This window comes from Cadophora gregata, assembly GCF_030347475.1.
Source record: "Cadophora gregata isolate MNR1 chromosome Unknown scaffold_1, whole genome shotgun sequence".
NCBI classification, from domain to species: Eukaryota; Fungi; Ascomycota; class Leotiomycetes; order Helotiales; family Ploettnerulaceae; genus Cadophora; species Cadophora gregata.
Genome location: NW_026695924.1, coordinates 911930 through 936650, shown reverse-complemented (window position 1 = coordinate 936650; position 24721 = coordinate 911930). Strand labels below are relative to the sequence as shown.

Below are 24721 nucleotides of genomic sequence, written 5' to 3'. Positions count from 1 at the left end.
CGCCGTGAGGGCACCAGAGGTTCAGAGGTTCGCAATAATGCGGCCGCAAGAGAAGACGTGATGGGCGGGCTGCAGGGATGCGAACGCCATACCTAGGTAAAGCCCGTGGCCCATGGGCCCCATAGGCCGCCCCCATAACAAAGCGGTGCGTGCGGTGATGTTCATGACGGGCTTGCCGTGGCGTGCCACCATGCCGAAGTGGCCGGCCCGAGTCTCTCGATCTACTGTACGAGTCTCAGAAACGTACTCGTAGTCAGTCGTGTTTGGGACATAGAGCCCCTCGCCCTCAGTAGTACGGGAGTAATTTACCTACCTAGTATAGTACCGTAGTACTGTACTGTAGTCGTCCCGAGTACGCGTTGCTGACAAGCTGATGTTACACAAACACTGGGCCACCACCATCATGGCTAGACATGGCCAAGACAAGGATCCAGCACAGGCCTTGACTTTGCCGTAAGAGGACGAGGGGGACAACTTAGCTTTATGAGGTTGTATCGATAATGTCGTTGGTGGACACCGATTGTGGCTTTCTCGTTAAGTGACACGCAGCCCATTGGCCGGTCACTTCTATCAAGTGTCAAGTGTCTAAAAATATGACCATCTTTGGCTGCTCTGTCTGCTCTCCTCCCCTCCACAGTCCACACTCACCCTCACTCGCCCAGATGGGTCGGGTCCACTACTGGCCTACCATCCGGACCTTTTCTCGCTCGCTCGCTGTGGGCTAACTTTGTCTTTGTCTTTGTTGTTGTTGTTGACATGCTCGTGTTCGTGCATGCAGGAGTAACTACCCTACCTACCTGCCTGTTACCGAGATCTGTCCTGGACTCCTGGCTGTGATCGATCTGAGGCGGTCGGTCGGCAGCGTGACATCGGGAGGCCGGAGCTGCGTGGCAGAGTGCCATTAAGCTTAAAAGCCCACTTTGATCGGATGGTGCCCCTCCATCATCTAGCTCTAAATTTCGAATTCCTAGACCATATCGAGCATATCTCAGCTCGTGGCGCTTTTTCACCTTTCTGAGAATGCGAGATACGACATATGGCGCCATGGCAGCGATCTAGTGCTGTGCTGCAGCCTGCTGTACAGTGCAGTAGTGCTGGGCTAGGCGGAGATCGCTGTACAGTACGGAGGAAACGTCCCTGACGCTGCGCCAATCCTCCATCCCCATCCCCATCCTAGGGCTTTGGCACCGGGCCCTGGCGGTTGGTGCTCTCCTCCTTGTGTAGGATCTACCACTACTACCACTCTACTGTTCCAATAAACAAATTTGACGCATTCGAATGCTGTTGTTCTCCCATAGTTCCTCTCTCAGACGGCCTAGCGCTAGAAATGAAATGCCCGCCCTCCCTCCCTCCCTCCTCCCTACCTAGTCTGTGCCTGGGAGGGGCAGGGCAGGGCAGGGCAGGACAGGACAGGACAGGACAGGACAGGATCCATGGGTATCCGGATACCCTGCTGGTGCCCTGCCCGGTTGATTCGCTTCGCTTGTCCTGACAGCCCGCCCATGCTTCTTTCACTTTCACTTCCACCTCCACTTTTCCACCTCCACCTCCACTTCCACTTCCACTTTGTATGTTGTAGACGTGGGGGCCAGACAGGCAGGCAGGCTGGCAGCCCGCAGGCATTCATTCCCAGCACTGCCAATGACTGTCTGTCAGTCAGTCATTCCAACGCCTGTTTTTTTAGTATTTTGGAAAAATCCGTGCCTTTGGAATGCGCGCCGTGACCAAGATCTCCATCTAACTTTGGAAACCTGCGGCCACACCCTCCCTCTATTCGCTCGAGTACGGCGGAGCTGCGTCGACTAAACCTTTTGTTATGGGTTGTCTCAACGGCAGGCATTTCGCCACGCTAAGAGAGATCTTGTCCAGATCTATGGCCTGCAGGAACTGATGCACAATGTGAGATGGTGAGACCTCTCTGATCCTCTGTTATCGATCTTACACACGAACCATCCCCACATTTTGGGTCCTTGAGGCTGACCCAGCCAGCTCCAGGAGTTCTATCACACTTAGAGTTTAACTCCAATCAGCCATTTTCCTGCAGGAGAGATGTTTTGACGTTCGTTAAGAAGCAGCCCTGCCGCCCTTTCTAAGGGGGTCTGTAATATTTCTACAAAGCAAGGTCGACTGAACCGAGCACTCGAAAGCCCGCCCCCTAAGTCGTCTCAGCAGCGTCAGTATTCTTCCGCAATCGATAACACTGAGCCCTTGCTCTGGAAAAACTACCTGGTAAGCTCCTATTGCAGAAAGAGGGGTGACGCTCTGAAGATTTCTGACGGTCTGACAGGGGTTTTCTCTCCCAACACTTTCGAAAATCGTGATATATTGGGGACATTCCTACACGACACCTTGCTTATACAAGCAAGAACGCGACTCTGGACGCGATTCAAAGTCTCCTAAGATAACCCTCGAAATCCACTATTGAGGTGAGCTTGTCTAACCAATTCACTTCCTGGCCTCAGTGATATTGCCTGGAGACTAGTATCTCAGGTCATTATCGGCCTTAGGAGTTCCAACTTCAAGTGATAAATGGATCTTCTCCCTTCATACTCTTCAACATTCTCAACAACAAGTCACTCATTCCAGTCTACATAGCTACTCACAGTCCTTTCTGATTATCATCACTCCTTGCGGAATACACAGCAAGCTGTCAGTGCTCGCCTACACCAACATGGATAGGGAATGCTAACCGTGCTCACAGCTTTACTCCTTACTATTATCACCCCGCTTCCATTATTCGAAAATCTGCTCAACATGTTCGACAATTCAAACATACAATACATCAATTCGATGGGAGGAGATTGTTTCTCCTCCACTCGCTCAGCAAACTCATCATTCTCGGATGGGTCTTCAGCAACCTGGGATTCCTCGACTGTTTACACGCCAATGTCCACACCTCGCCGAGGATCTCCAAATTCCGTGAAATACGAACATTCTGTCCTCTCAGCACCCACGCCATCATCGTCTCCCGACCGTTATGCGAACATGAGTGGACTTTCCGCGATGACAGCCATGTCACAGAACATGGTATCTATGTTTCATGAGCCCCATTCTAGTTTTACGGGGACATCAAACACAAACTCGACGCCTGATCTGATGGCGGGCTTCAGCTATGGACCATACCTCGGGCAGTCAATGTCAAATTCCTTCAGTTCCAGTCACGGCCTGCCAATGTGTGCTCCAGGTCTCATTCACGACGATATCTATTCACCAGTCTCGGAAGTTCGTTCATCGCCACCAATACTCGAGAACTGCATTGCTCCATCGCAGACAACGTTTGATGCATACGGGCTGCAATCTCCCATGCACCCAATTAAGTCTTTACACTTCAACATTGACTACGATTGTGCCGCTCGAGACTTCGAGACTGGGTTTTCGGTCGACGAGTCGTCACCTGGCAGCATGAGATACATGATGGCCGACAGCAACAACCTCAGATCAGGGCCATCAACACCTTCCCGGACTCCCAGCCATCACCGCTATCACCAATCGCACGCAAGCAATTCCCTGGATGACTTACGGCACGAACTCAAAGTCGAAACCAACCAGGCCAAGAAGCTTCGTCTAGTCCGCAAACGCTCTAAGGGCGGAAGTCGTGCGTACGAACCCCTCTCCAGCAGCTGTAGCAGCATCGGCATCAACCCCAAGGCCTCATTTCCCTGCGATTGGGAGGGCTGCTCAAGGAAATTCGCGAGACAGGAACATCTCAAGAGACATCAGAGAACCCACGACGACGTCAAGGAGAAGTGCGAGTTCTGCCCCAAACTGTTCTCGATATCACGAAAAGACAACTACAAGACACACATGAGGCTCCACGCCTTCCCACAAAAAGGGAACCGGACGCCATTCTTCCCAGAGGCCCTTGACGTGTGGATGGCCATGGACGACAAGCCACGCAAAGCATCTCCTACCTCCTTCGTCAAGACTGAGAAGAGAAGTGTGCAACGTATTGCGAGGACTCGCTTGTAGATCGACCGCCGCTCTGGCTCTTAATGTACTTGAAAAAACCCCCTCGACCGACGACTGGAAATATACCCCGAGGCCCATTGCTTCCATGTCGTGTATGTGCAACCTGATGGGACGACGACGGAGATGAATATTTTTTATGATTGATGCCTCATGTAATCTGAATGGGGAACTTGTGTATGGAAATTTGGGAATGTCGGAAAGTGAGAAATGTTTTTTGTTTTCCTTTTTTGTTTTGGGTTTATCGTCGTCGTCGCTCGCTCGCTCCAACGCTAGTGGAAGCGAGCCTCCTGTTTTTTTTGTCAGCCCTTATCTTCTTCTGGTGGAAATTTTATTTAGGGATCTGTATTGAGGGATGCATGTTTGATGGTTGATGGCTTTTTGTTTTTTGTTTTTTTGTTCCGCGCAATCACTATTGCGACATTTGGTTTTGGCAGCTTGCAAGACTACTATCACAATCGTTCAAGAGCTGTCTCGGCTCTTTGTATGTCACCCTTTGTTGGACCACCCCAGTCTGCGCTGCATATCCTGCATAGTGTGTAATATTGTTATCTAGTGCCGTCGTCTTGGAAGAAGAAGAGCTGTACGAAATGGACTGTAAAAGGAGTTGAAGAAAAAATCCTTGTCTCCTATTTCTTCCTTATATTGAAGGGGGCATGTACGTGGTGGGATAGAACTGTTGAACTGTACTTCTAGTTTGCGTGCCATTGGCAATACCGAGTTTGTTTACACCACTCATTTCAGGCAGACTATAAGAATACACAATGAAGCAATTCAAATACAAAATCAGAAGCCTTTCATTGGATGCCAGACTCACACTTTCCACAAGAAAATCAAAGAATCTTGGTAGGTATGGGACATGCGTTCCCTGAACTGTGCCTTCGAAAAGAACATTTCATTTCTGATTCGCCACCTTCCGATTTAAGAGCCAAATTTGGACACTACCCTCACGAAGCAAAATGATCACAGAAAAGACTTCATTAGGACGCACATCTCCAAACTCTAAATTAAGCCCTGTGACACACTACAGTAACAAACAAGCTGCAAACAGCCAGCCATCCATCTGCACTTCACGAAGCAGCAGCATCTAGGTAGCGGAGGCAAGGAAAAATAGTGCACCAGAGTGCACACATGACCCCTCGATAGGCCTAGAAAAGAAGAAAGAAAAATGTATTTCTAGAGTAGAGAAAACCAACCAACAGTCCAAGCACGCAGGTCAAAAAGTGTGGTAAAGCTGCTTGCTGCACGATTCACAGACGAGACCGCATGAAGCATACCTAAGGTACCTACTGTGCATACTGCATGCTGCATGCTGCAGGAACGCCTGTGTAACTTAATGGGGGTGGGTGGGTGCATGCTTCTAGAAGGGTAAGGGTACTGTACTGTACTGTACTGTGCTCTAAGTTTTACCTACCCCCTTACATCCAGCTGCCGGGTCATGACAACCGGAGGCGTTCCTGCCCTACTGACCAACTCGTCTTCCATGAAGTATGGAGCCACAAAGGATCGCGGAATGGGAAACCTGGAATTGGTGGATGAATATGGGGAAGTGGGTGGGTGTTCTCGTTTGGCTTGGCAAACAGACAGACTGCTTACCTAGTCTTGTTGTGAGCTTGTGGCTTGTTGACGACCTCGCCTGACCAACCAACACCCTCGTGGACGTGACTAGGACGTCCCCTTTCTCTGCAGCTCTGCTGGTTGCAACCACTTCCTCGTTCGTACGTTCACCAACCAAAATCACAAAAGAGCAACATTGGCTAGGATGTAGAAGCCGCCCAACAGTTACATGCTGTACCCTAGCTGCAGCATCGCTTCGACGCCTTATGTCAGGCACCATGAGCACCATGAGCACCATGAATGAATGAGAGTGTTCAGGATCTACATCGTGGCAGCCTCGACATACCTGCTGTAGCATCAACGTGAGGGACTGGGGAGGGAGCAGGGGATCTTCCATGGTTGTAGGCCCCCTTCTAGCTCTCCATCCCTAGTACAAATATTAGCAGACGGCAAGGAGCAAAAATGACATAGGCTGTGATGCGATGCCTCCTATCTCGTAAGTCCTCCTATCTCGTAACGCCTGCTTAAACCTAATCTAGCTTCCTAGGATTATAAGTCCACATGGCTTCGAATCCCCAACATGGAAAATCATCACTGATGGGCGATCTCCAGGTCCAAGAATACAAGACTGGGAATAGCACCCTCAAGATCTCTTTCAGAACTCGCGATGCCTAATATGGACAATTTTTTTTTGGACAAGGAGGGAAGTGCTTTTCTGATGGGCACAGACTCACTCATCCCTAGGGAGCGTGAGGATGCGGACGGATGAACTTCAAATTCCTCTCACGTCACAGCCACAGCGTAGCAACGGCAGGGAGGAACCTCTCCTCGCCAGTTACCGAACTTTTCAGAGCTTTCTTTGACCATCCCAAGGAAGATTGCACTTACTGGTAAGGCTTCCTCCTCACCCAAGAGTTATAGCAAGACTCCTCACTCCAGCTCCACTTTCGCTGGCCTTCAAACAGAACATGCTAGCTCCCGCTTAACGCCAAACAGGAATATTCAAGCAAGGCAAACGCATTGTTCGAATTGTCCCTGCAACCAAATCTTCCATCACAGAGGGACACCAAAAGCCCCTGAATCAATCTCGACCTCGAAAGTAGGGCTTGCACTCGAGGGCAAGTTCTGACGTCGTCGCCCGTAGGACGGCATATCATCTCCTGATTCCTGAATCCGGCAGTCGATCGCTGGTCAGGGAGGCATAGACGGGCCATCCTACCGTTCTGACGAGGCAGACTCGATTGGAATGTGTAATCTGGTTCTGGGATCACAACCTTCAAGACGGCCTGAGCTGATCGCAACTGAGCGCCGCGACGAGTTGCTTTCATGAGAAAGCCTGGCTGATCGATCATCTGCCCATCCAGTTCCGTCGATCATGGCAGGAGGAACTGGATATCCCGTGCTGTCAATCTTGCCGTATCTAGCTTTGTACAGAGCAGGAGACACACGTTTCGTTATGTGGGGGTGGCAAAGAGCTTCTAGATCTATCTGCCACGGGCTAGAAAGGTTAGTACTCGTATGGAAGCCTGAAAGGAACGGCAGTGTCGTCGGCAAACAGTCCTTTGGTATAGAAAAGAACGCAAGCGGTACTTGTGGAACGGACAAAATCTTCGAGTCAATCTGGCGGGAGAGGGCAATGGACCAAAGCGCGAGCAAGTATTCCAGACTCATAGTGAGAGCTCGTAGCGGATAATATTCTTGCTGAGGCGTTGCTGAATGTCTGTGTTTTCTCTTCTTGCGGACTACACTTCCGCAACGAATCCTCGTCGTCTGTTGCTCGGAAATGTCAACAAAGGGACGACGGCTGGGAGCTCTTGTCGAATATGCTGAAGGCTGAGATAGCAGTTGATGTTGTGGTAAGTGCGACTCTACTCTGAATTGACGGCCTGGACTCGCAAAGTTCTTTCTAACTTTGGGAGTCCGCCTTCTGACTTTGATATCACAGGCAGCCGCTCACCCTCACCAACTCTCATCGGCGCAAGGTACAGCTCATGATCGAACAGCCTGGGACACCATCCGGCTCATTCATGAAGCACTTTCCATTGCATATTGCATGAGCTGGAAGGTTGTCGTTGGTTCAAGACTTTGAAAATGTCCAGTCCATGGCGAATGGCGATGGAGTTTCCAAGCCAGAATCGAAGAAGTGGCAAATAGATATATGCCGTGGCTACGTGCGCAGTGTCTCTTGAATGAGAGAACCATTATTGGTCGATATCTCTTTCCTTCAATCGCGCAGATAGAATGCCTCATGCATTCATCATAGTATCTCGTTCCTTTTAGTCCATTTTTCTGATCTGGCGATGATTCCCAAACGCATTCATGCTGCCCCCATTCGTCAATGAGGATAATTCGAGACATCCAGCTGCTTGACATGGTGATTGCATTTCACATCTCTTGGCGAACTGAGGATTGTCTCGCTTTGCCGGTTCTCTTGCATCCTCTGTGCCAGTTTACATCTGAAGTAGAAGATGCATCACGGATGCTGTCGCGACAGAGGCTGTCGTCCTCCTTTCTTCAAGATGCGACATCAGTATTAGCTTTCACAATCGCATGGCCGTTTCAACACAAGACATCCAGTCCTTGAGTAAAGAATTGAAATCAGATGTAGCTGAACACGCTCCAAACCTTCACATCGCAGGCAAGAGATGTCGTCCAACCTCAAAAGCAGCACCGTTCCACCACCCCCTCCCGATTAGGCGCCTGCAACTGGCCGCCGCTGGCCGCATCCACAGCGGCCCGGCCGACTCCTGCACCGAAACCCGAAACCCGAAACCCGGTCCGGTTCGTCTGATGATCCGAGCATAGCATAGCCCACCAACCACTCGTATCTTTCCCTTCTCTGTCTCGTCTGTCACTCACAGGCATCTATCTATCTCATCATTCCACTCCCAAACCAAAGCAAAGCACGGCAGCCAGCACCAGTACAAAAAGCTGCTGCCTTCCCATCGCTTCTTGGCATATATACCTATCTAATCCAGCGCTGCTCACCACCACCAAGACCTTTTGCTGAAGAAGCTCAGCAATGATGCGAGGGTCTTTGGTCTTGGCCGCGGCTTCCGGAGAGAGTGGGATTTTGTGATCAGTGACCAGTGACGTCGAGACATTGGCGAGCGAGGAAGTGTGAGTGCGAGTAAAACCTGAGTCTTGGTTGATCGGAGTGTTCTCTTCTCCATGACAGGATCATTCTCATTCTTTGGACACAGTTTTGTGGATCAGATCAGTGGAATTGTAGGAATTGAGACTTTGACGTACGTATGCACCTACCTTGAAGTGGCTGGCAGGAGGGGCATTCTTCGGTATCGGTATCGAGCCTGCCGAGAAATTTGAAGGAGGCTCTTTTTGGTTTGTCTTCCCAACCTCTCTTATGTTGAATTTGAATCGGGAACTGCCACTGCGCTTTTGGAATTGGATTCGGTCTATCATGTCTCGCTTCCTCACGATGCCAGCTGTGCTCTGTTTCGTTCCGATATCTGGTGGCGTTCAGGTCCCGTGACTTTAATTGGGCACTGAAACATACTTATGCCCCAGGAAGGGTGGGATATTTCGTTGTCATTAGAGCAAACATCTCTTTTAGTATCAATTGGTCGTTTTGAATTCAAGCTGACTTCATGATGAATCAGACAGTTCAGTCCTTGTTTGGTGTTGGTACTTTGATGTCCAGAAACAAGGAGAGCAGAAACATCAATGCTGGCGCCGACCCAGGCTGTCCACATCCGAACAAGACCTGGCAAGAAGCACAGCAATGTTCTGAGCAGTTCGGAATCAGTATCCACGTATTCTGGCGACGGCTAGAAGCCTACTTGCTTACACCAAAAGGATGAGATCGACGCAACGTCTAGCTACCAAGAGGCAACGGACGAACAAAAACGCCAAAGCCAGTGAAGGAGTCCAAATAACTGCCCTTGGATGGACAAAGACTCACCAGCTTCATTCCCTTCGGGTCGCGAGTTTCACCGAGGACTCTACAGCGCAGGCTGAGTTGTCTTTGAGTGCGACTAGGGTGTAGAAATTTCGACTGATTTAAGCGACCCTGCTCATGTCACTCGAAGTAAACAACAACAACTCGACAAAGCTACAGGCAATTGCAAACCACAAATGCGCCAACACCACTTGTCCAATCAATTGTTATAGCTTCCCAAAATTGTGACAATGTCACTCCCAGCTTATCAATCGAAAGACCAAGCCTACGAGGCTGGCATGGCAGCCCTTGCTCCTTACCTTGATGGTAGCTCCCTCAACTCGCTATCGCGTGTCAACAGTACATTTTTCAAAGTTTTTGGCAGTTATCTGTGGAAGGACCCAATCAAAATCATCTACAAGTCACGTACTCCTTACAGTAAGTAATCCGATCTGCACATTGCTGCAAATGGGCTGACCATCCACGTAGCCAAGGCCATCAAATTTATCTCTCAGAAGCATGGAGAGCGCTTCAGTGATGTCGTCCAGATCTTGGACTTCCGTCCACTTATCAGATTGAAGGATAATGGCTATTTGATTCACGACTTTATTCCGAATGAGCGGTATTTCAATTGCCACTACATCCTCAACATCCTGACATACTTCAAGAATCTAAAGTTCGTGGTCCTTGACGATATCCAAAACTCTAGAAATGCCTACTTCTACGACGAGACCTACACACGCTATAACATCAAGCCCCTACTCCTCAGTGTCTCCAGCTCCGTCCTCCTCGATATGAGCGCTGTACTTGAAGCAGATATGTTCTCCAACCTGATGTACTTGGACATATCAGCAACATACCATGCTCCTGCAGCGATCGCATCCCTTAGCAACTATGAATTTGGCAATTTACGCATCGTGAAGATGAGTAACATGCGACTTACAAAATTGCCCCGCTTCGTTCTCGCTCTTGGGTTGCGATTGTGGAGTCTGGATGTTAGTGAGAATCTCCTCACAGACATAGACATCGATGCCCTGATCTTACACTGCATCAAGCCCGCAATCTCCCGTCCTGATTCATTGACTCCGCAAGTCACTGATGCAGCATTCTTCGACCATCCGCCGGAGTATACACTCCACGGTGATGTCCAGGACGATATACCAGCACGACGACCAGACAGCACAACTCCATTCATCGAAGCCATGCTCAACACTGATGATGATGTGTCCAATCCGATGTATGCCAACACCGGCCTTACCCAGCTCTACATCTCAAGCAACAGGCTCACATCTGTTGGCACAAGGCTTCTACTGCGAACCACAAACCGATTGCAGGTCCTTGATCTAGGAGCTATGCAAAGCGACGTCCACCCAACGATGATACATGCAGAACACGCCACCATCTTCCACACCAACGGACCTAACCTCATGCCACCCTCTCACCTAGAGCGAATCCGCATCCACCACTCCTTCGTCACCTACGTCCCGACTCTAACCCTAGGCTCCTCAACACACTACCACGAAGCCTACATCCAGCAAGCCGAGATCTTCGCACAAGGCTACACCTCCGACCCAAACATATCCTACGACCCTCTCCAAAACCACCGCATCACCCACCTAATACTCACACACATCCCCACCAAATCTTACGGGATCCTCATCGACCACCTCATCGCCCTCATCCGCAAAGTGACAAAACAGCACCAGGACATTGAGACTGTCCGCGCAGCTGCGACCCGTCACCGCCGCTCGCCAGTCCTGCTCCCGGGGTTGCGTCTGCTGCGGTTGGAGTTTATTCATGATGATGGGAGGGGGGAAATGTCCTCGTCTTATTCTTCTGTCTCGGGAGATAGGGATGCAGATACGTTCTTGGAGAGGAGTTTGGGGGATTTTTCGTTCTTTGGGGAGGGAGAGGGTGGGGATGGGGGGTTGGCTGCGGGAAAGATGAAGAAGGAGAAGGACAAGAAGGTGAAGGGAAGGGGGAAGGAGAAGGAAAAGGAGAAGGTCCTACGGGACGTAGTTGCTGAATTAAAGACATTTAGAGAGAAGGAGCAACCCCGGTGGTCCGGGCAGTTGCAGTTGGTTGTCCCAGCGAGGGGACTTTGAATGTTGGTATCTTGGGTGGGGCCGTTGAGGACGATTGTCTTTCTGTTTGTTTAAATACCCTGTCTAGTTAGCAAAATATACCAAGTCATGATTTTCAAGGATGGTTGATATATGGTCCGGATTGAATTGTGATGAGGATATGTAGGATAGATCGATCCAAGACATCATGATGCTTGGATATTGACTCAACGAGTAAGTTTAAGTTGTTACGGTCTCCCAAAATGTACCCCAAACCCAACTTGCGGGCAACGAAGAGAAAAGGTTAATGCGTCATATGTTGTTCTCCGATTAATTGTTCTTCAAAGAATCTGAAGATCCACTTCTCGTGGCATCTAGACCGACTCAGGTTTGTGCACATTTCATAATTGCACGGGAGTAGTATTCGTTGATAATGAAACCAAGGGAAAACCTCTGCGTAACTTCAATTCACCTGTATTCACCAGAATTTCACTTTGCCTACCGGTAGTCGGGGCATTTTCCGCAAAGCGGCTTTTGTTTACTTCAAACTCAGGGGTCTCAACCAGGATTCTCGCTTGGCGCACCACCTCCACCTCCCATTTCGTTTCCTCGGCTGTGGATCCCGAATACACTTGGGAACCAGTAGCCAGGTACGCGAATCCCAAGGAGCGTGCGGCCCAGTTTACCATGTTTTCCAAGATCTTGGAAGGCAATTTATGTTAATCTATTTCGAACATGTGGGGAACCTTTTTTTTTTCTCTTTCCTCTCCGGCATCTTCGGATAGAGCCGAGGTTTGGGTTCGAAGGAGGAATTGAAAGCGGGATTCTTCGGCGAGCACAGGAGGAGGATGAGAAGAAGTCAGGGAGAATAGGTTTCTTGCTTGAAATGCTGAATTTGAGCTTGAATAGAATATGTGCTACCTGAGATATATGCAAGGTGAAAAGAATAGAAAAATTGTATATACAAGAACAGCGATGGGTCTTCTCTCAACCCTGTCGAATAAATGCCTTCCCCTCCAGAAAATCCCACCCCAACTCGGATTAGACATTCTTCATCTATGGAGAGACCTTTCCAACACCAGCACCAGCAGCAACAGACGCAGCGACAGTGCTTGCCTTCTCAGCGGTATAAGAGTATGGGACCTTGAGCGTGCACTTCTGAGTGATTCGCGTAGTGGATGTACCAGTAAGGATGTTATTCACATCACAGATAGAACCCGGGAGCTTTGAATCCAGATCCGTGACCATAGCGAGCTTGGTGTTGTCAAAGACATTAGCCTCAACGTAGACTTGAGCTCCCATGCGGGAGTTGATGCCAGAAGTATCCGTGCCGAGATAGTGGGAGTTGAAGACGTGGGCGGTTCCGAACCGGACGGATGGGAGGCGGGAGTTGACTTGGGAGAATTGGTTGTGGTGGTAGGTGACGTGGAGCTTGCCGGTGTCTTCGGCGGCGTTGTTGTCGGAGTGGCCGACGAGGGAGCCCTTCCAGTGTCCTTGGAATTTGTTCCAGGAGATTGTGACGCCATCGGAGGCGTGGGTGACATCTAAGAGTCCTGATGGGAAAGTTAGTTTTCGTCTCGAGATGGAAATGGGATGTTGTACGAACCATCATAGTCGTCCTTGCCTCCGACGAGACCCTTGGAGACAAAGTTGTTGTGATCGATCCAGACCTTTGTCGACTGGTCAATGGCGAGGATATCGCCCTTGGGTGGTGCAGGGCCCAAAGCCAAATTCTGGAAGATGACATTGGTGTTCTTGCGAACACGGAAACCAGCGTTGGTTACACCGGACTTGGTACCTTTTCCGAAGATGGATACGTTGCTGCCGACATCAACAATTCCACATCCTGAGAGGAGACCATCGATGTAGACGATTCTCTTCGCGGTGGACTTCTTGTCCGTTGCAGCGATGAGAGCTGCGCAGGTTGTCACTGTGGTTGTAGTTCCTCCAGCTCCTCCCGTGGTCCCCGCGCCGTACCCGATGGGAGAACCTGCAACACGAGCCTCAATCGATGCAGATGGAGCTGCGGAAGCAGAGGACATCAATCCGAGAGCAGCGATGAGGATTTGAGACTTCATTTTGAATGTTGTGAGAGTTTTGTTGATAAAGCTGTTGATGTAGATAAAGAAGTAGTTGAAACTCAAAAGACTAGCTTGAGATGATCTGTAGAAAAATGTATGGAAATTGAAGAAGATGCAATGTTGTGTAAAGAATGAATGATGGTGAATGATGAGCAAGAAAATTTCCTACATGACGGATGAGACTTCTTTTATATACCTTGAAAGCCACACTGAGGCATCTCCGGGAAACATTCAACATATCCTCCGCGATCCCCTCATCTCTCATTTCTGATGTTTCGGTCCACCTGATAGTACTTTCAAGATAAACGGGAAATTAATTGACCGTCCTGTAAAGGCAGGCCTACTTAATCTCTGACGCTTCTGGAGGCTCGGCGGCGGATTGCCAAGTGTGCAATGATGACAGTTGCCACATTAGGCAATCTCCTTTCGATCTTCATACTGTAAGCGAAACTAGCCAATGGCCCCGCAAGGAACGATGGGATTTCATCTATTGCTTGTTCTCATACTGAGGCAACATCTTTCTTTCTGGAGGTCGAGACCGCAATTCGGTTCCATCGGATTTTTGGAGCCAGGAATCGAGTGAGCATCGTCATGAAAATCCAGAGAGTGGTGTTTATGTCAGATACAGATATCCTACCATTGGAAACAATCTCGCAAGCTTATTTGAAAACATTCTCTGCAGATACTTGAGAATCGTATTTGCAAATGTCCCCTCCGGGCCTAATTCGATTGACTTGCACCGAATTGGTCCAGTTCAGGGCATTGGCCAGTCAATCTACTGGTTTTCCGCAATTCAGACTTGTGAAGAAAACGAGCACGAAGTACACTGTTGAAGCTGTTTATTGATTTTCCGGATTCCGAAGGAAGAATTGCAGCGCTGCACGGGTCACCAGAGGAAAAGTACGAGGTCCAAGTGAGCCTGTAGCTTAATTTTGTGCAGTGGGGACTGGAAATCACCATGCAGGATATGAAAGTCAGCTGATCAGCTTCTTATGTTGCTGCAGGCAGGGCATGCTGAATCTTTCTCACTCAATACTTCCCCATAGGACGCAGATCGGAAAATTGACTTTCCGACTTCTGCACGGAGTTTGTCAACAGGTAATTGCAAGTGTCACTCACCTGCTTGGTGACTTTCAAGTATGTACATTGAGTATCTAGGTACTTGGCGATAGTCAACAACGGTATTATCCCACCAAAGGGGAGAGCGGGTCAAAACATCATCAGATGCAGCCTTCTTCAGATGCCGTCTTGGTAGCATGTTTTTCTGCAGCTCTCGCTTAACATATGTCGAGAATCGCAACTGGATCATCTAATTTTGGTGTTCTCATCAAATCACATTAGCATGACTGATGGCCCAGGTACTGTAGAGTGTACCCCGCCTTCATTTGGAGCAGTCAAATTTTCTTGCTCTGTGCTGTACCCCCAGTGGGTAGATATGTTTGAGGCGAGTCAAGGCGGTGGATCTACTTTCCGCCTATTAAATAGCTCGAATGTTTCCTGGTCTCTCCACCAGTGCACCACCGCACAAAAGGGGCTGCTGAGTCAGCATTTCATTAGTCCACGAGGAAACGTTGTCCTTCCAGGCTGGATTACCAAACCAAAACAATCAGCTATCCCTTACCACAACAACACAACTGCTTTCATATCTTCTTCTGCTCATTCTCCATGTTGAAGCGCACTTATTATCAGCCGAGGATCTACTGCTGGGCGATTTCTTCTTATCTTGTGACCTCTCCAGTGCGTCAAGCTTAAACGTGACAAGCCCTCTGGGGAGACTGGCATCCCGATACGCCATGGCACAGAGGTCCGCAAATAACTCAAGATCGAGTTGCATCCGAACTCTTAATTGTCAAACTGGGGCAGGCTACGCGGTCCTGGACAGATGAGGCGAAACCTCCCGTGCTGTTCAGACTCGCCAAGCTGTCGCGCAGGGCCCAAAATGACTGAATAGACGAGGTTTCAGGTCTTCAGCAAACTTACCGACAAGGGCTGACAGCGCCCAGCAGGTGGGTGAAAAGCTGGGCACCTTGGCTCTTGCACAACCTTTCCCAGTTGGTGGTCTTGTTCTTCTTATGCCTTGACTTTTCTTCGCTTCTTGCCCTGGACGAGACTGTGATAGCGCAGATCCCGTGAGAAGGACGTTTCGTCTCTTTTGTTACCACAACGATGCGTCCTCTATTTTCGGACGAGTCACAGGGGTTGTCCGAGTCAATGGACGTGCCTATCGTTCTGGCCCTCCACCGTCTGAAGTCGGTCGTGACGATTGCTCTGAATTCTGGAAGTATAAGAGTATGAGGTCGTCCACAACTCCTCCGTTTCTTCTCCAGCTGCGCTCACATTCATTTCTCACACATCCCCAAGAAGCAAGTCTTCCTTACGCCGCTGTCAAATTATTAATTCAATAATCTTTTCCATCTTCCAAGACAAACTTCCTCCAACTTACGCCATCCTCACGCCATACCAAGAAAAACATCACATCACCAAGCCTCACCCCAACCACATTTCGCCCACCATGCAGTTCCTCTCCGCATACTTGGCTCTCATTGCCGCAACCTCCATCGCCGCCCTCCCCCTCAACATCAACCTTGGCGCATACTCTCCCGCCTTGGTGGTCGGTGATGGTGAAATCTCATTCGGAGGCGAGGAAAACGCAGAGGCTCTTTTGAGCACTCTCGCCGGAGCCTCAGCAGGTGTCGAAGGTGCCGCCGCAGGCCTTCAAAGAGCCGGTGAGCAGACTCCAACAGCCGAGATTGTTTCTCCGGCTCTCCAACCCGTGACGCCAGAAGCCAGTGCGTCTCCGTCTCCTGTCCCAACTTCTCTGCCCTCTGGCGCCTTCGGCATTGGGCGGAAGGTCGTCGAGCCTAGATTACCGAACAATGCTGATAGAGGTGTAGAGAAGCGTGAGGAGGACTCTCCCGTCGAGAAGCGCGACCTCGCTGGCTTCAATGCCGCTCTCAACTTCGCTACTGGTGCCTTGAGGACCAGCCCTGGTGTCCAACTCGGTACTGGTGAGGGTGGATCTGGTATCGGTATCAAGGTCGAGCCTGGAGTCGACGCCGGTGTTGCTGCCCCAGCTGCTAGACCCGCTACTCCAGCTGCACCTGCCGCCGAGAAGCGCGATGCACCAGTTTCTGTCTAAATTCGATCCCTCGGCGATCGAAGTGGTATCTAGATACCCGGCACAAAGCTACGGCTTTGTGCTGACTCGGGCATAGCAATAGCGAGATTGCGGGACACAAGAGATGTAATGAAGCGTGGTGTTGGTATTCATTCGGAGGATTGGCTTAGTTTGGATTTGGATGGAGATGTATTATTGACAATAGCTGGAGTCACGATGTAGTGAGAGTGAATGTTCATACCGATTTCTTGAACTTCCATAGATGAGCTTAGATTCTTGACAAGACAATACAAAAAGTTCACGCCCATTTTTTTATGATCTCCTCCATCCGCATATCCTTTTAAAGTTACTCACAATTTGGTTTCCTAAGGTCGCAGCCGAAAACCATAATAAACAAGCTCACTATCTCGGCCTGCTATCTGCACAACTCTTTCGGAATATTTTTGCGCCAATATGGGGAACACTCGGTATTGCATGGCACACCGATTACCGAAGCTGGTCGGTGTTCCCCATGTCTGCTTGGCTGAGACTACGTTCGGAGGTGCCTCAGACGGTCCAAACACAGGTCCACACGGTTGAAACAATTCCCATCTCGGCAGCCACTTGGCAGCCAAAGCAAAAGTCTTGATCAATAACACAAGCAATATCGTCTGGGAATTTGACTGAGCACGAAAGACTCGGCGAAGATTTCAACTTGAGATTCGTTGTGGCGAACATGATGGGGTTGTGGGAAGCTTTGGAGGCTAAGTAGCAGACGAAGCATATTTCTCCACGACTTGGCGAGCTTCCGTAGCGACCAGCTACTTGGGGAACCTTTGTTCTCATTCCATCAATTCCAATATCAGCTGAATCGAACGGCGATAGAGGCCAGGTATGGATTTGAGGAGTCTGAAAACCCCACTGGTCTTCGGACAGCTCTTCGAATTGACCTGGGACATCGCCGAAACACTCCTTATTTATTCAACCTCGTTCAGCTAGTCATGCTGATCTGTATCACCTCCCAGATTACGATATTTCACACAATCAACTCTTTCGAAAGTTGATACCATTATCGATCATTGTGGTTTCACAACTTGACCACAGATTTTTCTCGTGGAAATTGCCAAGTGGTACCTGGTCGCACTGATCAATCACAATTGACTCTATCTTTCTGTCTGGGGAAAAGATCACCATTGAGATATCGCAGTTGTGTTTACGGGGATTCCGATGGTGGTATTTTTCATCGTGGTTCCAGCAAGAAACTTCGGGTGACGAGTGCCACGCGTAAGGATGATTTATTTGCTTCTGGCTTGCTGAGTACAATGGTTGTGCGTCAAATGTGTTCGTAATATGTTGAATTATCGGATCTGCAATCACTTTGATGCAGGTAGTAGATCTTCAGCTGCATACAGCATGCAGCACCTTTCGCAATTTTGCCCAGAGTGATGTATAAGTATGTGGACACTTCCTCAGTCTAGGATATATCGCATCATTCTCATCACCTCAAAAGCAGCTGCTCGACCGCGATAAAATATTTCCACTCAAAATGCACTTCAAAAGCTCAGTCGCCTTCACGTTGGCCGTTGTGTCCGGACTGGTGTCTCTTGGGGTTGCCAAGCCCTTGAATGCCCACGTCTCTGTGGAGATTGACGATATGTCAGAGGATGTTTTGGGATCTCATAGCTCATTGGAGAAGTATGCTCCCAGCTTTCTTGACTGCTTCTCCATCAAATTGCCACTGGCTAACCTGTTTTAGATTCCAAAAGCAGGCCGATGCCATGTCTGTCGATGACCCTGTGTACACCTACGGGTACGCAATCTCACCCTCTTCATCCCGTAATCTATACATATCATTTCACTCACTGACAATTTCTCCATCCTCCAGCGTGCAACTCTTCCCCAATCCAGGATACTCCGGCCGCCAAGAAGTATTCATCGCCTATCCAGGGCGATGCCTTCCACTTCCCAACTTTCCTAATTTCAAATTCGCATCTGCGTTGTTGGCACCCGGTATATCTCGTTGTGAATTTTACGATTTTCCTGGCTGTACAAGGCGCGCGGTCCTGATGATTGGGAAGGACGCTGGATTTGTGGATACCAGTAGGGTGCAATTGGGAAGCATGAAGTGCTCCTGAGTTAGAGGCCTGGGCAACTGGATTAATTTTGTTGAACGAGAGATTTGATAGTTTCAGTGTTGCGATAACGAGTCAAATAGTCTTCTAGGAATTTGAATAGCTTCTGAGAACTTCGTGCCGTTTTTTTCGTTGCCCCGAACTCGCTTACTCATTGTTGACACTTCCCAGAACCGGCGTCCGCCATATCCTTATAAGCTTCTGGGATCTTGTTTATCAAATATACTATGAAGTCTCTCTTTGATCTGCAAAGGATCGGTCTGCCAGGCTTCGAGTTGGACGTGGTTCTTGCAAGTGTTGTGATAGTCACGTGTGTGGCTTACTGGTCTGCACGAGCTCGTCTCGCAGCTGAGAAGAGCTGAAATCGAACTTCATTTGTCCCTCAGCCTAACCAAAAGCTCTCCATGTTAACTCCTCTCACTCATCAGCCCGTCTCTTCGGAGCAAGGATAGAAACTTCGACTCACCGAGCACTGGTATTTCAGCTTGAGCTCTCCTGACTATGCCGTCCTTCCTCCGTCGCATCCGTAGAATAAGACAATCGTCGAAGCCTGAGCCATCAAGCAAAGATACTTCTTCTCTCAAAGTCTTTACATACATTGCATTATCTGATCCGACGAAGGAGTTCAGGCTGCTCACCTTGCAACCAGCCACAGATGACAGTAAAGATATCAGATGCACTCTTCAACACGCCGATTTGAGCAACCCTGGAGCGTTCGAGGCTTTTTCGTATACATGGGGAGAGCAGACCGATAAATACACTATTTATATCAACGATTTGAATTTTGAGGTCTCCTGCAACCTCCGACATGCTCTTGAGAACTTGCGAAACGTTGGGGCGCCATGCAGCGTCGCAAGAGTTCTCTGGATAGACGCGATATGTATCGACCAAAAGAATATACCTGAGCGTAATGAGCAGGTTACGAAGGATGGGCGACGTCTACAAGAGTGCCAGTCGAGTGGTCGTATGGCTGGGAAGGTATACGGAGCCAGAAGATTCCTTGGTAAACTTTGAGGAGGAATATGGCATCGATCCTCTTCCCCCCAGCACTTACGAAAGCATTCGAAAAATGTTTCTTCTCCTGGAGAACCTGGCTCAGTTTAGAAATGTAGAGCGTGAGAAGTTAGACCTAGACCGTCTACTGTTTGCAGACATCGCTTCAATGGGATATTTCTCACGAATATTTGTCCGCACCTGGTTTCGGCGTCTTTGGGTATACCAAGAAGTCTGCTTGGCCCGAGAGGTCATTGTTCTATGTGGGAGATGCAGCATAAAGTGGGCTTCGGTTTTAACAGCGGCAGGTCACTTCACTACATCTCCGGGGCTGTCAACAGATCTAGACAAAATCTCTAGGGGTCAGTCAACAATTCATAATGCAACGAGCGCTGCGCTGGCATACAGAGAAAGTACCAGGAAAGCTAGCAGAGGGACAGATCTGTGGGATACTCTGATGAAGACGAGCCCGCTCCTCTGTTCGGATCCTCGCGATAAACTTGCTGCTATCTATGGCATGCTGTCCGTGGAAAACAGTCAGGACATAGTCATCGACTATAGGCTGTCCACAAGTGAAAACTTCACGACCTGGACTGTTCGGCGAATTGTTCGAACGGGTCGTCTGGACATATTATCATGTTGTGCAGACAGCAATACTTCAGTATTATGTCTACCTTCATGGGTTCCAGACCTAACATCGCCCTCTTGGTACATTGACTCCTATCTCTTTTCCCTTTGTAACTCCAATAATTCAGCGGGAGCCTACATGCCCTATTCAGCCACGGGCACTAGTGAAAATGAACCCAACTTCTCTGAAGACAGACTTCAGCTTACATTATTCGGGCACGATATTGGAATAATTACTGCTGTAAGTGGTACAGGATCTTCGTTCAAGCAGCATTGGATAAGTGAAAAGCACAGAATCATCATGTCAAATGTTATCAGATACTGGGAACGATTTGTCGCGGCGAGCCTCAATATCCCCCGCGACAACATGGGCCATTTACCCAAGGTAGTTCGAAATCAGTTCATGGAGGTACTTTTTAGGGGTTTCAAAATGAATTCGGGCAATGGAGGAGGATTTTATGGCTGGTACAATGCGGAGTTCAAGTCTATACTTGGGGGGGATGACAATGCAGGATCACAAGAGGGAGATGATAATTTCTCAATGGGGCCGCAGATTACCTATGAAGCGCTCAGCACCGCCATGAACAGCGTGATGTTTGTCACAAATATTGGGTCCATTGGTATAGTGTCAAATAACTGCAATATCGATGTTGGTGACACCGTCCACTTACTTCTTGGTGGGAATACACCATATGTGCTACGTCAGGACGTCGGGGTTGAGCCATGCGATGGGAAAAGCGTCGAGACTCCACCAAATAGTGCGATGTCAACCAACCTCGACCTACCATACATCCTCAAGGGGCCATGTTATGTTCAAGGATATATGGACGGGGAGGCTATGCCGGCATTTCGCAGGGGTGAGATCGAATTCTCACGAATTACGCTTCGCTGAGACCTAATCCAAGAAGAAATTTGTTCTCCAGTACCGCTCACGAACATTTCATGATCCTGGAAATCTAATGCAAGACACGTATCGACTTCCCAGACTTGGAAAAGAATGGCCATTACTGGTCAAACACACCGTTCTCAACATCAACTCCATATCTCTTGCCAAATGCAGCGGTCGGCGCACCGCCCAATGCCAACAGCGCAAAATGACCACCGGCGACCGGTCTAGCAATGAACGGTCCATTCGCAAAACTGCATGTTGTTAGTCATATCCCTAGTATTTGGAGACTACAATTACTTACTCCCCAGTCTGAGTGTGGTAGAGATCCGTGAAAGCCCGATTTGTCGGCGTGGTATTGATCCAATTTGCGAGTTTGGAGATGAACATGTTCTTTGTAGATGGGGAGCTGATAGCTGCTACCCACATCTCCCAGTCCGCTGTTCGTTGTTAGCGGGACATTGGAAAGTGAAAGGGAAATTGTATGCAGACGTACACTTTGTAAACACATTTCTGGTGTCGAGGGGCACACCATAGGTCTGAGCGACAGTGGGATAGAATGTTGATTGCATGGTGTAGATGGACTTTGGGACAAGGTTCAGGCCCAGGAGAGTGTCGGCATAGAGATTATAGAGCAGCCCTGAGAAATATCAGATGCGGGGTCAGGGAAGTGGTAAGCGAGCTCATAAACAACAACATACCATGGGAATCCCGATCCTGATATGCCAAGTTAGTATGCGGAGGATTCGCACCACAAACTACTGCAAACTTCTGCCATTTATTGATGTAGTCGTGCGCAATACTTGTGTAATTCTCTGCATCCGCTAGATTCCCAGTTTTCCTCGCCACGACGGACATTGCTTCGATAGCAATAATTCCTTTCAGAGCGAGATTGGTTTGATTAGCGAGCTGGCCCTGGAAATCATCTGTTGATAGCTGATTGACGGGTATCAGTGCTTCTTGGATAAGGTACCCTGTCCACTGCTTCAGAATCTTGTAGTGTTGTGACAAGTACGCTGTATCTGCTGTGCGTTGTGCGTAGGCGAGAGTTGCGATGATCATGTTACCACATTCTTCGAGTGGCATAGGTTCTATTCTTGTGAGCATAAGAAACAGTCTCGATTACATGAATACCCACCTCCATCACCTGTTGGGTGGCCAATCGCACGCGGATAATTCGCTCCGAGGTCATGGAGCGAGTAGGTCTGCGGGAAACGGCCAGCTTCTTGATTCTCAAATAGTGGATCCAATAAATATTTGACGAGAATCGGATTGGTGTATAGAAATATTGGCATGGCAGGGAACAAGACATCGACTGTCTGAATGTTGCCATCGGAGCTGATTTCTTTGAGAAACAAATAGGGCTTGGTTGGGGTTCCGCAGAGTTGGACAGCACCAAATGCTTGTCGAGCCGAGAGAGATGTGATGGTCAGATAGTCTTGGCCTGCTGCTTTCAACGAGTCGACTGCAATCTTGTGATCAAGTGCTCCGCTATTACTTGACCAGTCTTTAAAGAAGAACTCCACCTGCTCACTGGTCAGTATGTACTATCCTCGGGGCGAAAGATTTTGGCATACCATGCCAAGGTCCGTGTTCCAGTAGCTTGTCCACAATGAGGGTAATCCGACGAGCCCACTTGCTCCATTGTAATAAATGGCATTCTTTTGCGCATGCACTATTGTATAGAGGGTGGATATAGGAGTGGTCCCAACGTTGCCAAGAGAATTTGCAAACCCAAATACAGGCCAGCTTGAGCTGATGGCTCGGTAGTTGCTATCTTGAGTATTTGACAAAGCTCCATTGCTTACAAAGTTTTGTCTAACAGTAGAATCGGTCCCTGATTGATAAGTCATCGATGGACTAGCGGCGGTAGACCCTAAATGAGAAAACTTTCAGCTCTGCAACCTTCGCTTCCCGAAGTAAACAAGACAACGCCGCCCAACCTCTCCCTCGATTATGTATATTGGAAGGAAACAAGAAAAAATCATACAATACCAGTTTCCCCAATGCGCAGCATCGTCGGGGTAGTCTGCATTGAACTCGCTCTGAGTCTGTTGGTAGGATTTGTGACTAGCAACCCCGTTCTGGACAGAGTAGCTGGATTGATCAGCTTCAATCTGTGCAGAAAATTCCAAGATAATCACCTCCAAGCTACTGGCTCTTGGTTATGCGTCGGATTGACCCATTCTGAACTCCTGTTAGCCAACTGTCGCTGTTCGCCCTGATGTCCTCGACCAACCTGCTGATATATCTGCGTATAGCTGGACATTGTGATTCGCACCATCACGTGAGTTTACAGTCACAGACAGATATGTCCCAATAATTGACTGGCGCTTGAGATCCGTGGGGGTGAGCGGTGATAGGAATGTCACATTTATCGTGACCTTCCCAGCTACATTCATAATGAAAGTAGATCTCTGAGAAGTATATTCGAAGAAGTCTTGTGTCACCAGAGAAGGCGCTCCACCATTCACATAAGCATCACCCATCCAGGTATATGCCGCTCCGTCGACTTTGATGAAGCCAACCCAAGCTGTGACAGCTCCATTTCTGCCAGCGACAGGTCCAGGCTGAGAGCCACTACGTAGGAATATCAGACAAATTAAGCTCCAGTGAAGCAATAAACTCACGCCCAGAACCGACTGCATGCTGTTAGCTCGGACTCAACACATCTGAAAGTTTACTGTACGGCCAATATCCTGCAAGTTTCCCACCACTTCCTCCATCGCTGCCAACTTCAAGCCATGTACTCATATAAGGACTCTTGACTTGGGCTCTGTCAGACCGTGACCTGATCCCAGATGGTGGAACATACCTGCAAGTGGAATTGCTGGTGGGCGAGCTGGATTGAAGCTGGATGCCCAAACCAAGCTTAGAAGTGATGCACCAAAAATGAGCTTCATCTTATAGGTTTGAGGTCATTAATGGATATCAGTCAATACTTATGAGAATAACTTCAAGAATAAGGATCTCAAGGTATGTTTGTGGTGGAGGAGAATGTCCCCAACAAGATACAGAACTTGAAATACAGCAGTCCTCCCATGCAGTGAGGCAACTGATTGAAGTGTGCTGTAAGCTGCTGAGAAAGGCCGCAAGAATTGCCGGTCTGTAGTTTTGAGGTACGTGAAAGTTTGCATGCTGCCATGATCATTCATGACACTTAGAACTGTCAACTTCGGTCAGATGGTACCATCTTCTACCGGCAGAGTCCACCGCAGTACCAGGGGTGGTAAATACAAAAAGATCTAGCTTCTTTCTGCAGATAGTACCCCAGGTCGTTCATGGAAAGCTTGGGTTCAGAGAGAATTCGGGGTATATTTGATGCTTCTTCGCAAACCTTCCAACAAGCTCGCAGCTGCACGTCTTTCAGATAATGCAATGTGCTCGACAAAAAATGCCAAGATCCATCGTCTTACCTCTG

The 24721-nt window shown here is 48.9% G+C and overlaps 8 protein-coding genes across 8 annotated transcripts; 6 read left to right on the top strand and 2 right to left on the bottom strand.

The window, feature by feature from the left end:
* Window positions 1-2415: 2415 nt before the first annotated feature.
* On the top strand, window positions 2416-4748 carry ONS95_000294 (uncharacterized protein). Its single transcript, XM_058493442.1, has 2 exons — window positions 2416-2649; window positions 2702-4748. The coding sequence occupies exon 2, from the start codon at window positions 2755-2757 to the stop codon at window positions 3967-3969; it is 1215 nt and encodes a 404-aa protein (XP_058363642.1). The 5' UTR covers window positions 2416-2649; window positions 2702-2754; the 3' UTR covers window positions 3970-4748.
* A 3640-nt stretch (window positions 4749-8388) lies between these two features.
* On the top strand, window positions 8389-11624 carry ONS95_000293 (uncharacterized protein). The gene is made up of 2 exons (XM_058493441.1): window positions 8389-9859; window positions 9911-11624. The coding sequence occupies exons 1-2, from the start codon at window positions 9673-9675 to the stop codon at window positions 11524-11526; spliced, it is 1803 nt and encodes a 600-aa protein (XP_058363641.1). The 5' UTR covers window positions 8389-9672; the 3' UTR covers window positions 11527-11624.
* Window positions 11625-12115: 491 nt separating this feature from the next.
* ONS95_000292 (uncharacterized protein) lies at window positions 12116-13957 on the bottom strand. The gene is made up of 2 exons (XM_058493440.1): window positions 13091-13957; window positions 12116-13037 (listed from the first exon to the last, which is right to left on the bottom strand). Exons 1-2 carry the CDS (start codon window positions 13560-13562, stop codon window positions 12541-12543), a joined length of 969 nt encoding a protein of 322 aa, XP_058363640.1. The 5' UTR covers window positions 13563-13957; the 3' UTR covers window positions 12116-12540.
* Window positions 13958-16077: 2120 nt separating this feature from the next.
* Window positions 16078-16704, top strand: ONS95_000291 (uncharacterized protein; the record flags this gene model as incomplete). Its single annotated transcript, XM_058493439.1, has 2 exons — window positions 16078-16291; window positions 16460-16704. 2 exons carry the CDS (start codon window positions 16078-16080, stop codon window positions 16702-16704), a joined length of 459 nt encoding a protein of 152 aa, XP_058363639.1.
* A 1504-nt stretch (window positions 16705-18208) lies between these two features.
* On the top strand, window positions 18209-18875 carry ONS95_000290 (uncharacterized protein; the record flags this gene model as incomplete). Its single annotated transcript, XM_058493438.1, has 3 exons — window positions 18209-18357; window positions 18419-18472; window positions 18548-18875. 3 exons carry the CDS (start codon window positions 18209-18211, stop codon window positions 18795-18797), a joined length of 453 nt encoding a protein of 150 aa, XP_058363638.1. The 3' UTR covers window positions 18798-18875.
* A 420-nt stretch (window positions 18876-19295) lies between these two features.
* ONS95_000289 (uncharacterized protein) lies at window positions 19296-19808 on the top strand (the record flags this gene model as incomplete). Its single annotated transcript, XM_058493437.1, has 1 exon — window positions 19296-19808. The coding sequence occupies one exon, from the start codon at window positions 19296-19298 to the stop codon at window positions 19806-19808; it is 513 nt and encodes a 170-aa protein (XP_058363637.1).
* A 907-nt stretch (window positions 19809-20715) lies between these two features.
* ONS95_000288 (uncharacterized protein) lies at window positions 20716-21306 on the top strand (the record flags this gene model as incomplete). Its single annotated transcript, XM_058493436.1, has 1 exon — window positions 20716-21306. One exon carries the CDS (start codon window positions 20716-20718, stop codon window positions 21304-21306), a length of 591 nt encoding a protein of 196 aa, XP_058363636.1.
* Window positions 21307-21418: 112 nt separating this feature from the next.
* On the bottom strand, window positions 21419-24203 carry ONS95_000287 (uncharacterized protein; the record flags this gene model as incomplete). The annotated part of the gene is made up of 12 exons (XM_058493435.1): window positions 21419-21554; window positions 21605-21740; window positions 21797-21940; window positions 22002-22391; window positions 22439-22826; window positions 22878-23176; window positions 23291-23397; window positions 23445-23487; window positions 23540-23880; window positions 23931-23942; window positions 23990-24068; window positions 24116-24203. 12 exons carry the CDS (start codon window positions 24201-24203, stop codon window positions 21419-21421), a joined length of 2163 nt encoding a protein of 720 aa, XP_058363635.1.
* Between the last annotated feature and the right edge of the window lie 518 nt (window positions 24204-24721).

Excerpts from the sequence above, each read along its gene's own strand:
- ONS95_000292 (XM_058493440.1), bottom strand. The coding sequence starts at position 13,562 with ATGAAGTCTCAAATCCTCATCGCTGCTCTCGGATTGATGTCCTCTGCT. Across the intron at positions 13,038-13,090 it reads AGGCAAGGACGACTATGATG|GACTCTTAGATGTCACCCAC; the intron begins GTTCGTACAACA and ends CTTTCCCATCAG.
- ONS95_000294 (XM_058493442.1), top strand. The coding sequence starts at position 2,755 with ATGTTCGACAATTCAAACATACAATACATCAATTCGATGGGAGGAGAT.
- ONS95_000293 (XM_058493441.1), top strand. The coding sequence starts at position 9,673 with ATGTCACTCCCAGCTTATCAATCGAAAGACCAAGCCTACGAGGCTGGC. Across the intron at positions 9,860-9,910 it reads CAAGTCACGTACTCCTTACA|CCAAGGCCATCAAATTTATC; the intron begins GTAAGTAATCCG and ends CCATCCACGTAG.